The following is a 13,528-nucleotide window of genomic DNA, read 5'->3' on the forward strand; positions in this document are numbered from 1 at the left end:
TTGGTCTAAACTAGGTAGTTTATGATTCAATCTCAAATGAATATATATATATATATATATATATATATATATATATATATATATATATATATATATATATATATATATATTATTACTAAAAATCATTCCAAAACTTAAAAAAACAAAAAAACTAAACTAAACTTACCATGTGTCAATTTCTTTTAAAAAATAAGGAAATTTCAACTTTACACAGTAACCGTAGAAGAGAGTACTACAATTTTTTTAATTAAAAGAGTGCCCTAACACATTTAAAGCCCAAATTATACTTTCCTATGCATAGGACTACCACTTCAATATTTTGCACGCTGCACAAGCTAGCTTAGGTGTATTCATCACCCACTCTTCAAACTTCCCCTGTGCCGTTCTACTTCCTATTTATTCTACCTTCCTCCTCCTCACAACAACGCTTGCGGCGACGGCGCACACGACGGAGACAGTTTCTTCTCACATTACACGAACAATCGTTTTCCCTCATCGCTGCTCCATTCAACGCAACGCCTCGTTTAGGGTCTCCACCGGACCGCTTCCTTGTCGTTTCGTTCTTTCTCTCTGTAACTGAAATCACTAACGGATTTTTATTATTGAAGAAAAACCCTACGATTGTTCACTCACTCTCACTATTGCTCTACCAATTGCTGAACTAGGTAATGCCTAATTTCTCTGCACTATTACTCTGCTCCTCTCATTAACATTTTTTCTATGACTGTAAAATCACTGCTTTTTCATGTGTATCTTTTTTGTGCGTGCTTATTTTATATTGGTTGGTTAGTCTTTTTGATCGCATGCTTATTGGTTGCGTTTCAAGAGGATTTGTTGAGTAGCTTTGTGTTCTTTTACTTATCATGATTTCTACATTATGAATGATACTAGTTTTTTGAATGAAGGAATTGTTGTTGAACTCTTGTATAGAGCCTATGAAGCACGAACACACCGAAAACTACTCCGACACTTATACGACACACTTATACGACGACACTGAAAATAATTTTAAAAAATGAATAAATTAGATGTGTGATGGTCGAGGTGTCCGACACGGACGGACACACATTTTTTCACAGGTGTCCATAACTAGAGTAACGGACACACTTTTTTTCACGGGTGTCCATAACTAGAGTAACGGACACACTTCTTAATCATAATCACCCATATCGAAGATTGAAAAAGGCTTTTAATGGATATCAGGAGTATAAAGTTGCCCCAAAGGCCTTAACTGGAGAAGAAGTCTATTATGTTTATTATTCATTTTAATTTTAGTTTTGACTAATATTGTTTTCTCTCTAAACAGGAATTATGGATAAACCATCTAGCTCTTCACCAAAAAAAAAGAAGACTAGAGGTGTCACAGCATTGCTACGTTTCATTGCCAAACTTCCTGATGGTGAAAAATACCAAATTGATTTTGATCCTGATACCTTCCAACCCATTGGTCAGTATGCTGCAAAGTTTAAAAGTTATTTGTCATTCATTGCACGTAGCAAGGTTAGTATAAATGAAAAGCAATGGAAAAAGATAAGCGATAAGTTGAAGGACGTGATATGGGACGATATCACGGTATGCATTTTTAATTAATTATTTTAAAGTTATTATCTATAATTGCTTCAATTACTAACACTCCTTATGTTTTGAAGTGTAAGTTCACTTGCCCCACTGATAAAGAATTTAGGAAGCATTGGTTTGTTTATATGGGGGAATGATTGAAGCAATTTAAGACATTGCTCTCAAATGTCTATATATTTGGGAAAGGAGATAAGCATGAAAATACAACTCCATTTGAAAAGTATAAATTTATCAAAGAAGAAGATTGGGATTTGTTTGTCCAGACTCGACAAAAAGAAGATTTTCAAGTTAGTTAAATTTGTAGATTTATTTTTATGTTATCTAAATTGATTTGGTTTTTGACGTTTAGTTTAATGTGATTTATTTGTAATAGGAGAAAAGGCTAAAAGGAAAGACACATGCATCAAAGAATATCCACCCTCATATTTTGTCTCGTGGTGGTTATGAAAAACTTAGGGCCACCGTAATGGAAGAGAGGAGGAAAAAAGTGATTGAAGAGGCCAAAGGTGATGAAAGTTTGATGGTTGACCCTCCCGAACTAAAGCGATATGAGGCATGGTTGATGGCTCGACAGAAGCCATCGGGAAATTTTACATCTGAGGCAACAAACTTAGTAGCATCTAAGATTGTAAGTAATAAAAGATTTATTGATAAATTTAAATTTCATTCATAACTTAGTAATCATTTTACATCATTTTTATATGTATCTAAATGTTTTAGGGAGAGTTAGTGGAAAAAAATACACAAGGTACTATTGTCTTTGAAGGGCGTGACGATATCTTGACTGTTGCCCTTGGAATAAATGAACACCCTGGTCGGATCCGCACTGCTCCTAGGGGTGTGGGCTTTAAGAAATTCTATGGAAAAAGTTCACGCTCCACCTTAGGAGGTGTCTCTCAAGATGACCTTCTAGCCCACCTTCAAGCCTTGGAGCAAAAAATGAATATAGATTTCCAACATAAATTACAAAAACATCTCCAACAACAAAGAACAGAGCTCCAACAACAAATGCAAAAAGAGATGCAAGAGGAGAGAGCTCAAATCCAACAAGGAATGAAACTCCTACAACAGATGCAATTGGAGCTCCGCTCCGAGAGGCCTAAAGAGATGTTTATAAAAGAGGTATGCGTAACTGGATACAATTAATCTACTAAAAATTAGAAAAAAATTAATTTAATTAATGTTCACTTGATACAGCATGTAGAATCTGTGGGTACGAGCACTAACGGAAGTTGCTCAAAGGTTATGACTACTGAAGATTTAACTAAAAAAATGGATGCTTCTGAAGATTACCTCAAAAAGATTAACAATCTCAAGGAAAATTCATTCTCTCTAGATTTGGATCATGAAACAAGTGAACTCTCAGTTTTTATTGATAGGGTGGATCTTAATGAATTAACTTCCGGTATTAAATGGCTATCCACATCTATCTTGTCTTTATGGTGCACGTAAGTATCATATTCTATTGTTAGTTATTTTTTTTATGTATCAAATATAATTAATATTTGTTTCAAAAATTTAGATATCTACATCGCATGTGTATCTCCAAGAATTTCAACAAACTATTTGGGTTTCTCGATCCAAATAGGATACTAGTTCACACAAAACCGGCCGAAGTTATTCAAACATACATACAAAATAAGTTGGATGGAGAGCCAAAAAAATGTTATTTAGGACCATTGCTAAATAGGTAAGTACATGTTTCCTTCAAGGTTTTATCGTTTTTCATATGTTATTTTGTAATATTTAAATTTTATTGATTCTAACACTTTTTTTTTGTAAATTTACAGCAATCACTGGCAATTGTTTGTCATTTGTCCTGAAGATAATATTATTTTTTGGTTTTGTTCATTAAACAGATCTCCTAAGAAAAATATTAAGGTCATATTGGAGGGGTAAGAAGCCTAAATAGAGAGATATCATTTATACTAAATTTTTGTACACATAGTCTTTATATTTATAACTTACTTCGTTGACAACTCTTTTATCAGAGCTCTAGAAGGTTATCATTTATTAAGAGGTATTAAGAAGAAGAAGCCTAATTGGAAGAATATTATGGTAAGATTTGTTTTACTATATTGTCGTTTCTTGGAATACTGGTGTGTTGGCTTGATTTTTTAGTTCTTGAAAGATACCATTTATAAAGAGGTATTAAATGCCCATATATCTTGATTATTTATATTATTATAAATGAGATAAAGAAAAAGAAAATTCCGATTTTATAATTGCAAGTGATATATTTGTAAGTTATCATTATAAACATGTAGTATATTTATTACTGAATTGCACTTATGGTGATAAAATTATAGTTGTACATGCTCTGAACCAACTAAAATTGTATGTGTTTCTATGTCGAGTGAAGAAAGTTAGTGTTGGTACAAATTTTGTGAAAAAGGAAAAAAGTTTGTGATGTTGTTGTTTTTGGTGGCTTTAATGTAACTAGGAGTTTATATGCAGGGGCATCAACAAGATAACGGATGGGCATGTGGATATTATGTCATGAAAAATATGTTTGACATTATTGATGCTTGTATTGTTGAAAGATTCAATGAGGTATTCTATATTACATATATTTAATGAAAAACATGTAAATTATTGTTTTAACATGTAGTTGTTTAATTTATTATATGTTTGAACTTGCAGATATTCACAGACACCTCATCATATGAAAAAGAGTCAATTGATCACATCCGACAACTTTGGGCTCAATTCTTTTTGCAAAAGGTTGAAGAGCAAGAGAACCAGGAAAAGAAAGATTTAATGACAAAACAGAAGCGATTAAAAAAAACTTATATATAGATATATTTTTGTTCCATGAATAATTTATTGGTACAAGTTACATTTGATATATCAAAAATAGGGTGTAAATATTTGTCATTTTACACCCGTTTGAATTATAATAGGGTGTAAATTCGTTTAACTTCAATGTATGTAGGTGACAATTTACACCCGTTTTATATTAAATAGGGTGTAAATGTCCTAAAATTCAATGTATATATCTACCAATTACACCTTTTTTTATCTAAAACAGGGTGTAATAGGTGACAATTTACACCCGTTTTATATTAAATAGGGTGTAAATGTCTTAAAATTTAATGTATATATCTACCAATTACACCCTTTTTTTAAATCTAAAATAGGGTGTAATATATTCTCTTTTTACACCCGTTTTAAAACGGGTGTAAATTCTTCATACATATCTCACCCTTTGAATTTACACCCTATCATAACGGGTGTAATATGTATAAAAAACGGGTGTAAAATCTTCTTTCTGCACTAGTGACGCTTGTGATCACTCCTTAGATATGCATCAAGAGGTAATGATTTTTATCACTGATCATGCCCATTCGTAAGGATCACTAAAGGAGAATTTTTAATTTCTGCTGCATTTTGGCTCACAATTTTCCTTAAGTGGTATCAGAGCCACTTACGAAACCATGCATCTGATAGTTGTTTATTTTCTGTATTTTCTGTATTAATACGATTAAAAGACATGATAAATTAAATAATAAAATAGTAATTAAATTTGACATCATGTGTGTATGATTTGGATAATTGATGCTGACTATCCTTCGGGATCTGACGTTAGTATGGTGAAGCAACGATACATCGATCGTCCATAGGTTACACAAATGAGATTGATCAATTTATATATATAATATAAGTAATTCTTATGCAAAATATGGTATATATAATATATTGTTTCTATTTCGTTCATTCAAACACTTAATGATTGTTTATCTTTGAGCGATCAATGGTTATTTGCTTCGGAATCCGGCATGAGTATGGTGAAGCAATGACGTGTTGATCAATCATACGGAATTAACAATCGAGGTGTGTTTGACGGTACGAAATTGATACATTAGGGTTCATGACGGTACAAGGGTTGTGCTGTCAAAGAGTTATGCGATTAGGGTTGTGACTGCATAAGAGTTGTGCTTTAAAGTATCAAGTGCTGATGCAAACAACGGTGTCGGTTTCAAATGAATTATTCATTAAATTCGGAACCCCGACTAACTCTTCGTAGTATGATCAATCGCCGAAATTTAATTTGGTTTATTTAATTAACAAAATTAAAATTAATAATAATGTGTTTATTATTATTGTCTTGTGGTAATGGTTTTCCTTTATTTTGTTTTTGGGATTTTAAAATACGGCCTGCGTGTCGTGCCTCTCTTTTAATCTCTTAATGTAACTTCTTTTCTCATCTCACTCCCTCGTATCTAAAACGAGTTTCTTTTATGTAATGTAATGTTATGAAGAAAGAGAAGAATACAATATCAAAGGAGGACAACCTTGAAGATCTTGCTTGGAGAAGTTTAGACCGTTATTAGGTTAGCTTATGTTCTCTCATTGGCTTGGGAGAACAATTGCGCTAGGGGTCATAACTATTTCATTTTGTATGTATGTTGATGCATGTGAATGTATGTTGATGCATGTGAGAGACGATTTATATGATAAATAAGCCGGTGAGATCGAAATAATTTCAAATTCCCTCAAATTAAATATTAAGTTTATGTTTTCCAAGTTTTAGCACTCATCAAGACTATTATCGAATAATGTAGGTTTCGCCTACGCGAGGTGCATGTTTTATATTAGTAAGGTGCGATGGGATAATTGTAATATCCAATTGCTAAAACAATGGGTCAAACTTAACTAAACAAATTATAATAAGATTATATATGTTTAGAAGCAAGAGATGGAAATGATCCGTATGATGGGTTGGAATAAGGATTTATTCATCCAACTAAAATATTCGAGAGTTGTATTAGATACAATTGGAAGGAGTTCCTACCTAAATAAACTAGTTTTCTGTAATCCACCTACGTGGACTTAAAACAAAGTGAAATGTGGATCTCGATCCACTAGAAAATCTTCCAACGGGATTTTCCGAATCAAATGGTGAGGGTCATTTGTTTTGAGTAAAATAGTGGGAGCATATTTAATTAAAGGCCTAATTAAATATGTTATTTTAATGATACTTATATTTTCATATTTTTCATGTCAATTACCATGACAACAAACACCTCTAACAACAAGTTGCGATCAATCCTTGACAAGGAAAAATTGTCTGGGACAAATTTTCTGGATTGGCACCAATATCTGAGGATTGTCCTCAAACATGATAAAAAGTTGTATGTCTTGGAGACACCTGTTCCTGAAGAGGAACCTCCTAGTTCTGCACCTAAGCCAGAAAGAGATGCTTATAAGAAGCATGTCGATGATGCCAATGAAGCTTCTTGCCTCATGCTAGCTACCATGAACTCGGAGTTGCAAAAGCAACATGAGAACATGGAAACGTTCGATATGATCGGACACCTGAAGATGCTCTATCAAGAGCAAGAAAGGAATGAAAGGTTTGAAGTTTCAAAAGCCCTTTTTCAAGGCAAGTTAGCTGAGGCAGCCCCTGTAGGTCCTCATGTGCTCAGGATGATTGGGTATGTGGAGAACCTTGAGAGGTTGGGTTTTCGCCACAGAAAGGAACTTGCGACTGATTTGATCTTGCAATCGTTTCCAGATAGCTTCATTCAAGTTGTCCTTAATTTCAACATGAATGATATGGATGAAACTCTTTATGAAATGCTAGGCATGTTAAGAACTGCTGAGCAGAATCTGAAGTCAAAAGGGATGTCCATTCTGATGACCGAAAATGGAAAGAGACATAACAAAACATCCACCAAGCAGGGTGGTAAAGGGAAAGGCAAGGAAGTTCCCAAATCCAAACCTACTGCTCCTGCTTTGAAACCTAGTGGAGGCTTAACAAAGGATGGAAATTGCTTCCATTGCGGTAATACTGGACACTGGAAGAGAAACTACCTAAAGTACCTGGAAGATAAGAAGAATAAAGTAAGACTTCAACTTTAGGTATTTTTGTTATTGGCATTAATATAACTACTTATGCATTATGGGTATTATATACTGGATGTGGTTCTCACATTTGTACCAATGTGCAGAGGCTAAAAAGGAGTAGAGATTTGGCAAAAGGTGAAGTTGACCTACGAGTTGGCAATGGAGCAAAGGTTGCTGCTTTAGCCGTAGGAACTTATGTATTGACTTTACCTAGTGGTTTAATAATTTAGTTAGAGAACTGTTATTATGTACCTACAATTAGAAGGAATATTATTTCGGTTTCTTTTTTGGACAAGTTTGGTTTTTCATTCATAATAAAGAATAATTGTTGCTCCATTTATTTGAATAATATATTCTATGCTATTGCACAAATGAATAATGGACTATATGTTCTTGATCTTGAGATGCCTATTTATAACATTAATACTAAAAGGATGAAACCTAATGAGTTAAATCCAACTTACCTTTGGCATTGTCGATTAGGCCACATAAATGAGAAACACATTCCCAAACTCCATAAAGATGGACTCCTGGACTCTTTTGATTATGAATCATATGAGACATGCAGATCTTGTTTAATTGGAAAGATGACAAAGTCTATATTCACAGGAAAAGTTGAAAGAGCTAATGATCTTTTGGCCCTCATACACACTAATGTATGTGGACCACTGAACATAGCATCCATAGGAGGTTTTTAGTACTTTGTCACATTTGCTGATGATTTCAGTAGATATGGTTATGTGTATTTAATGAAACAAAAATCAGAGTCCTTTCAAAAGTTCAAGTAATTCAAGAGTGAAGTACAAAACCAACTAGGTAAGAATATTAAAACTCTTCAATCAGATCGAGGTGGTGAATATTTAAGCCTAGAGTTTGATGACCATCTGAAAGAGTGTGGGATTCTATCCCAACTTACTCCTTCTGGAACACCCTAATGAAACGGTGTATCTGAGAGAAGGAATCGAACCTTGTTAGACATGGTCTGATCCATGATGAGTCACGCCGATCTTCCAAACTCCTTTTGGGGACATGCACTATTGACAACAACTTACACACTTAACCGTGTCCCATCCAAAAAGGTTAAGAAGACACCATATGAGATATGGAGTGGTAAGAAACCACATATGTCTTACATGAAGATTTGGAGTTGCGAAGTTTATGTGAAACTACAAATTTCAACTAAGCTTGAGCCCAAATCTGACAAATGCTTATTTGTGGGGTATCCTAAAGAAACAAGAGGGTATTACTTCTATAATCCTTCTGAAGTAAAAGTGTTTGTCTCTCGAACTGGAGTCTTCCTAGAAAAGGATTTTATTTCCAAAGGAATCAGTGGGAGGAAAGTAGAGCTTGAAGAAATTAGAGCAGGAAACACAAGTAGTTGTGGAAGAGCAACCTGCTCAAGTAGAACAAGACCAACGTAGGTCAAGCAGGATACGTCACCTACCTGAGAGATATGGATATCTCATAACTGATCAAGGTGATGTATTACTTATGGATCAAGATGAGCATGTGACCTACCAAGAGGCCATAACTGGTCCCGGGTCTGAGAAGTTGATAGAAGCCATGAAATCTGAAATGGACTCAATGTGCACAAACTAGGTTTGGACCTTGGTAAAGCCTCCTGTAGGAGTTAACCCTATAGGATGCAAGTGGGTCTTCCAAAAGAAGACTCACATGGATGGTAAGGTACATACTTATAAGGCAAGACTGGTTGCAAAAGGATATAAACAAATTCATGGGGTGACTATGATGAAACCTTTTTACCAATTGCAATGCTTAAATCTATTCGGATTTTACTTGTTATCGCTGCATATCATGATTATGAAATATGGCCGATGGATGTCAAAACTGTTTTCCTTAATGGGAATCTTCTTGAGGATGTGTACATGACACAACCTGAAGGATTTGACATACCAGAAGAAGCCCAAAAGATATATAAGTTACAGAGATCAATCAATGGATTGAAGCAAGCTTCCAGAAGCTGGAATCTTTGTTTTGATGAAACAATAAAACAATGGATTCGTCAAGAATGAAGATGAGCCTTGTGTCTACAAGAAGGTTAGTGGGAGCATGATCGTCTTCCTGGTATTATATGTATATGACATATTACTCATTGGAAACGATGTCCCTACCCTACAACAAGTAAAGTCTTGGTTAGGGAAATTCTTTTCTATGAAGGACCTAGGTAAATCAGCCTATATATTAGGAATCAGGATCTATAGAGATAGATCACAAAAACTGCCCTGCCTAAGTCAGAGTACATACGTAGACAAAGTGCTGAGATGCTTTAAAATTGCGTGATTCCAAGAAAGGATTCATACCTATGCAACATTGCATGTGTCTATGAAAAACACAATCCCCTTCAACTAAGGAAGAAAGGGATCTCATGAATAAGATTCCATCTGCATCTGCAATAAGATCTATCATGTATGCCATGTTATGTACTCGACCACATGTCTCGTATGCTTTAAGTGCAGCGAGTAGGTACCAATCTGATCTCGGTGAAGAAGAGCTTGATGTAATTGAATAGACCGCATGCCATGTTATATACTCGACCACATGTCTCGTATCCTTAAGTATTTGAGAAGGACTAAGGACTCATTCTTGATATATGAAGGTCAAGAAAAGCTTGATGTAATTGAATAGACCGATGCTAGCTTCCAGATAGATAAGGATGACTTTAGATCGCAATCTGGTAATGTGTTATACTTAAATGGTGGCGTTGTGAGCTGGAAAAGTTCAAAGCAAGATATAGTTGTTGATTCTACTACTGAGGCCGAGTATATTGCTGCCTCAAGTGCAACAAAGGAATTTGTTTGGATCAAAACGTTCATTAGTGAACATGGCATAGTTCCTAGCATTGTGGATCCCATTGATCTTTATTGTGATAACAATGGTGCTATAACACAAGCTAAGGAGCCTAGATCTCACCAACGATCCAAAGACATACTTAGGAGTTATCACCTCATTCGAGAGATAATATATAGAGGAGACGTGAAAATATGTAGAGTACCTACACTTGACAATATTGCTGACCCACTAACAAAGCCTCTTGCACAGCAGAAGCATGATGGTCATACTAGATCTATGGGTATTAGGGGTATGCCTGATTGGCTATAGTGCTAGTCGGAGATTGTTGGTGTAAGACCTAGAGGCAAACACTTTTGGTACTTGTATCGAATTATTTATTAATAATAAAAGGCTTTTTCTTTATTATGTTTGTTTAATAAAGTCTCTAGAATAGCTAGTCCGTTTAATGTATCAAGTGTGAGTTAATCATGAGATCACATTAAACATAAGGACACTATTCTTAAAGTATATGTAGTCGAACTTTGTTGTGAATTGGGATAACATTAAAGCATTAAGACTATTATGTATATAAACTGATGATCACATCTCATGGATCACGGATAACGAGTTATCAAGTCTTAAACGTAGGTATGAATATTAGGAGTAATATTTATACTAGATTGACCCGCTATGAGAATAGTACATACAATGTTATGCAAAGTGTCATAATCTATTCTCACGGTGATAGTGGTGTATACCACCCTTCGACCTGAAACCACTATGGACTCTAGATATAGAGTCTAGTGATTTATTGTTGATCAAACATCATCCGTAACTCGATAAACATAAAGACAGTTAATGGGTATTCCACGAAGCATGCTGAGGGATATGAGTGACCTAGATGGAATTTCCCCATCCTGCGTAACAGGATAAATGTCTAAGGTCCCAATATTGAACTGGACATGGATGACACAGTCTATGCCTTGTGTTCAATATAGACATAATGGAAAAAAGGGTAATTGTACACATAAGTATTATCACAAAATATTTGTTAGATCACATGACATTTTCGTGTCTTGGGTAGCAGTGATGTGTTGCTAGGTACCGCTCACTATTTATTATGTCAAATATGTGATTTAATATAATTACCAATACAAGATACAAGTGGTGTATTCGGATGTGTGTGGACCGATACAAGTTAACTCAATTGGTGGCAATAGATAATTTCTCACATTCATCGATGATCGGTATAAAGCTATGGACATACCTAATCAATAAAAAGGATGAGGTATTCAAAGTGTTTAAGAACTTCAAGTCCATGGTTGAGAGGCAAAGCGGTCTGATAAGTGATTTTTGCACCTTCTTTTACCGTTAATTTCATTTAATCTTTTCACTGTTTGTTATCAATTTGTTTCCATTTTCCGCATTTTATGCTTTGGTTATGTTTCTTTACTGTTTTCATATTCAAATAAATATTCAAGAAGGATTTCGGCAAAAACTGTGAAGAATCGAAAAGTATAGCCCAAGGAACAGTGGTCTGCTATGGCCACCTGTAATGTATGCTATGGGATATAGTTGAGGTGCTGATGCAACCCCAGTTTCAGAGGAAAAAGTTATCGAAACAGTGGTCTGCTACGGCCACCCGTAGCACCCGCTTCGAGCCGTAGCAAACAGAGTTCCCATCCAGGTTTACCAAGCCATAACCAGTGGCCTGCTATGGCCACTCGTAGCACTTGCTATGGGCCGTAGGAGGCAGGCATGTCATTTTTGGAAACTTTCATTTTTTGACCAGATTTGGAAATTATTGGTCATTTGGCTATTTTCAGACTTGATTTTACTATCCAATTAAATCTGATATATCAGGGGAATGTTCAAAAAGGGACACCTTTTCTATTTAAGCTAGTTTTCTATCATATTCGGGGGGACTTCTTCTTGGACGACAAAGATACAGAGAGAAATATTGGAGAACACATAAGCTTTGGTGAAACACGGATTTTCATGAATGGAAGCGATTGAAATTCAATTTCATCTTAGTACCTGTAATGTCTAAAATTTGTATTTTGTTTTCAATGAATATCATGAGTAGCTAAACCCCCCAATTCTAGGGGGTGTCCCTGATTTAGATCTGTAATGACTATAATTCTCTATTTGCAATAACAATGTGTTTTTCATAATTTAATTATTCTCTTGATGTTTGTAATGCTTTCTCTTTCGGAAAAACTGAGATTTATATAAGATTAACAATTAGGTTGGACCGTCGTTGATAATGCTTTCATGAGAATATACTATGGTAGATATCTCTTATGACTAGGGTTACCATGTAGTAACCAGATAATTCATGATATAACAATGCTTAATTTCATCAGTAATTATCTATGGGCATAGTAATTAGGGATGGACGATTTAAGCTTTCCTCACGGAGGATTTAGGAGAAAACAACTTTAAGAACTGGTGTTGATTATGTAAAATATGTTATTGCAATGATGATTCATAATTGTTACAAGAAACAATCATACACTTTCCCTATCATAATGCTCATATCTTTCAAAACCGTTTAAATCATCTCTTTATTTTATTGACAATTATTTTTATAAATTCTCAAAAAAAATCCCAACTTTAGTTTTTGTTTGATTGAACGACAATTATAACTCATTATTGATACACAGTCCTTGAGATCGACATTCGGGGAAATCTCTTCATTATTACTACATAGGCTAAAATAGTACACTTGCTATTTTACTGATCAAGTTTTTGGCACCGTTGTCGGGGACTGCCAAAATATAAAGTTTAAATTTAGTTCAATTGAAATTTTGTTGCTCTGTAACTAAAATTTAATTTTTGTTATTTTTATTTCGATTTTTTTCAACTAATTTGTTTTTGATATTTTTATGCGAGGTAAGGCCTCAACTGATTTTCCTTTTGAAGCAGAAATCGAAAGAACTTTGCGTACAAGACTTAGACAAGCTAAATTATCAAGATTGGAATCAGACAAAGAGCATCCCTCCATTCACTCAAATTCAGAGATAGAGGTTTAAATGATAGGTGCAAATCCATCATCACCAGAAAAACTATTAGGTGACTATGGGATCAAAAATGCATCGGGTGGTAGGCTAACAATTGTGAACCAACCGGTGAATGTGCCTAACTTTCAGATGCATCCTAGCACCATTATTCAACTTGAGAGGAGGCCTTTTTCGGAAAAAATCATCGAAGATGCAAATAAACATCTACAAAGGTTTCTAACTATGAGCACCACTCTAAAGATAGATGGCCATATTGAAGAAGCAAAAAAGTTGAGAATGTTTCCTTT

The 13,528-nt window shown here is 34.7% G+C and overlaps 1 protein-coding gene across 1 annotated transcript; it reads left to right on the forward strand.

Annotated features, from left to right (window-relative positions):
* Positions 1-1,784: 1,784 nt before the first annotated feature.
* LOC127129960 (uncharacterized) lies at positions 1,785-4,377 on the forward strand. The gene is made up of 9 exons (XM_051059056.1): positions 1,785-1,865; positions 1,952-2,206; positions 2,299-2,700; positions 2,776-3,026; positions 3,101-3,268; positions 3,369-3,473; positions 3,570-3,636; positions 4,036-4,131; positions 4,222-4,377. The coding sequence occupies exons 2-9, from the start codon at positions 2,045-2,047 to the stop codon at positions 4,375-4,377; spliced, it is 1,407 nt and encodes a 468-aa protein (XP_050915013.1). The 5' UTR covers positions 1,785-1,865; positions 1,952-2,044.
* The last annotated feature ends 9,151 nt before the right edge of the window (positions 4,378-13,528 follow it).

The sequence above is a fragment of the Lathyrus oleraceus genome, chromosome 3 (genome assembly GCF_024323335.1).
Source record: "Lathyrus oleraceus cultivar Zhongwan6 chromosome 3, CAAS_Psat_ZW6_1.0, whole genome shotgun sequence".
In the NCBI taxonomy this organism is placed as follows: Eukaryota; Viridiplantae; Streptophyta; class Magnoliopsida; order Fabales; family Fabaceae; genus Lathyrus; species Lathyrus oleraceus.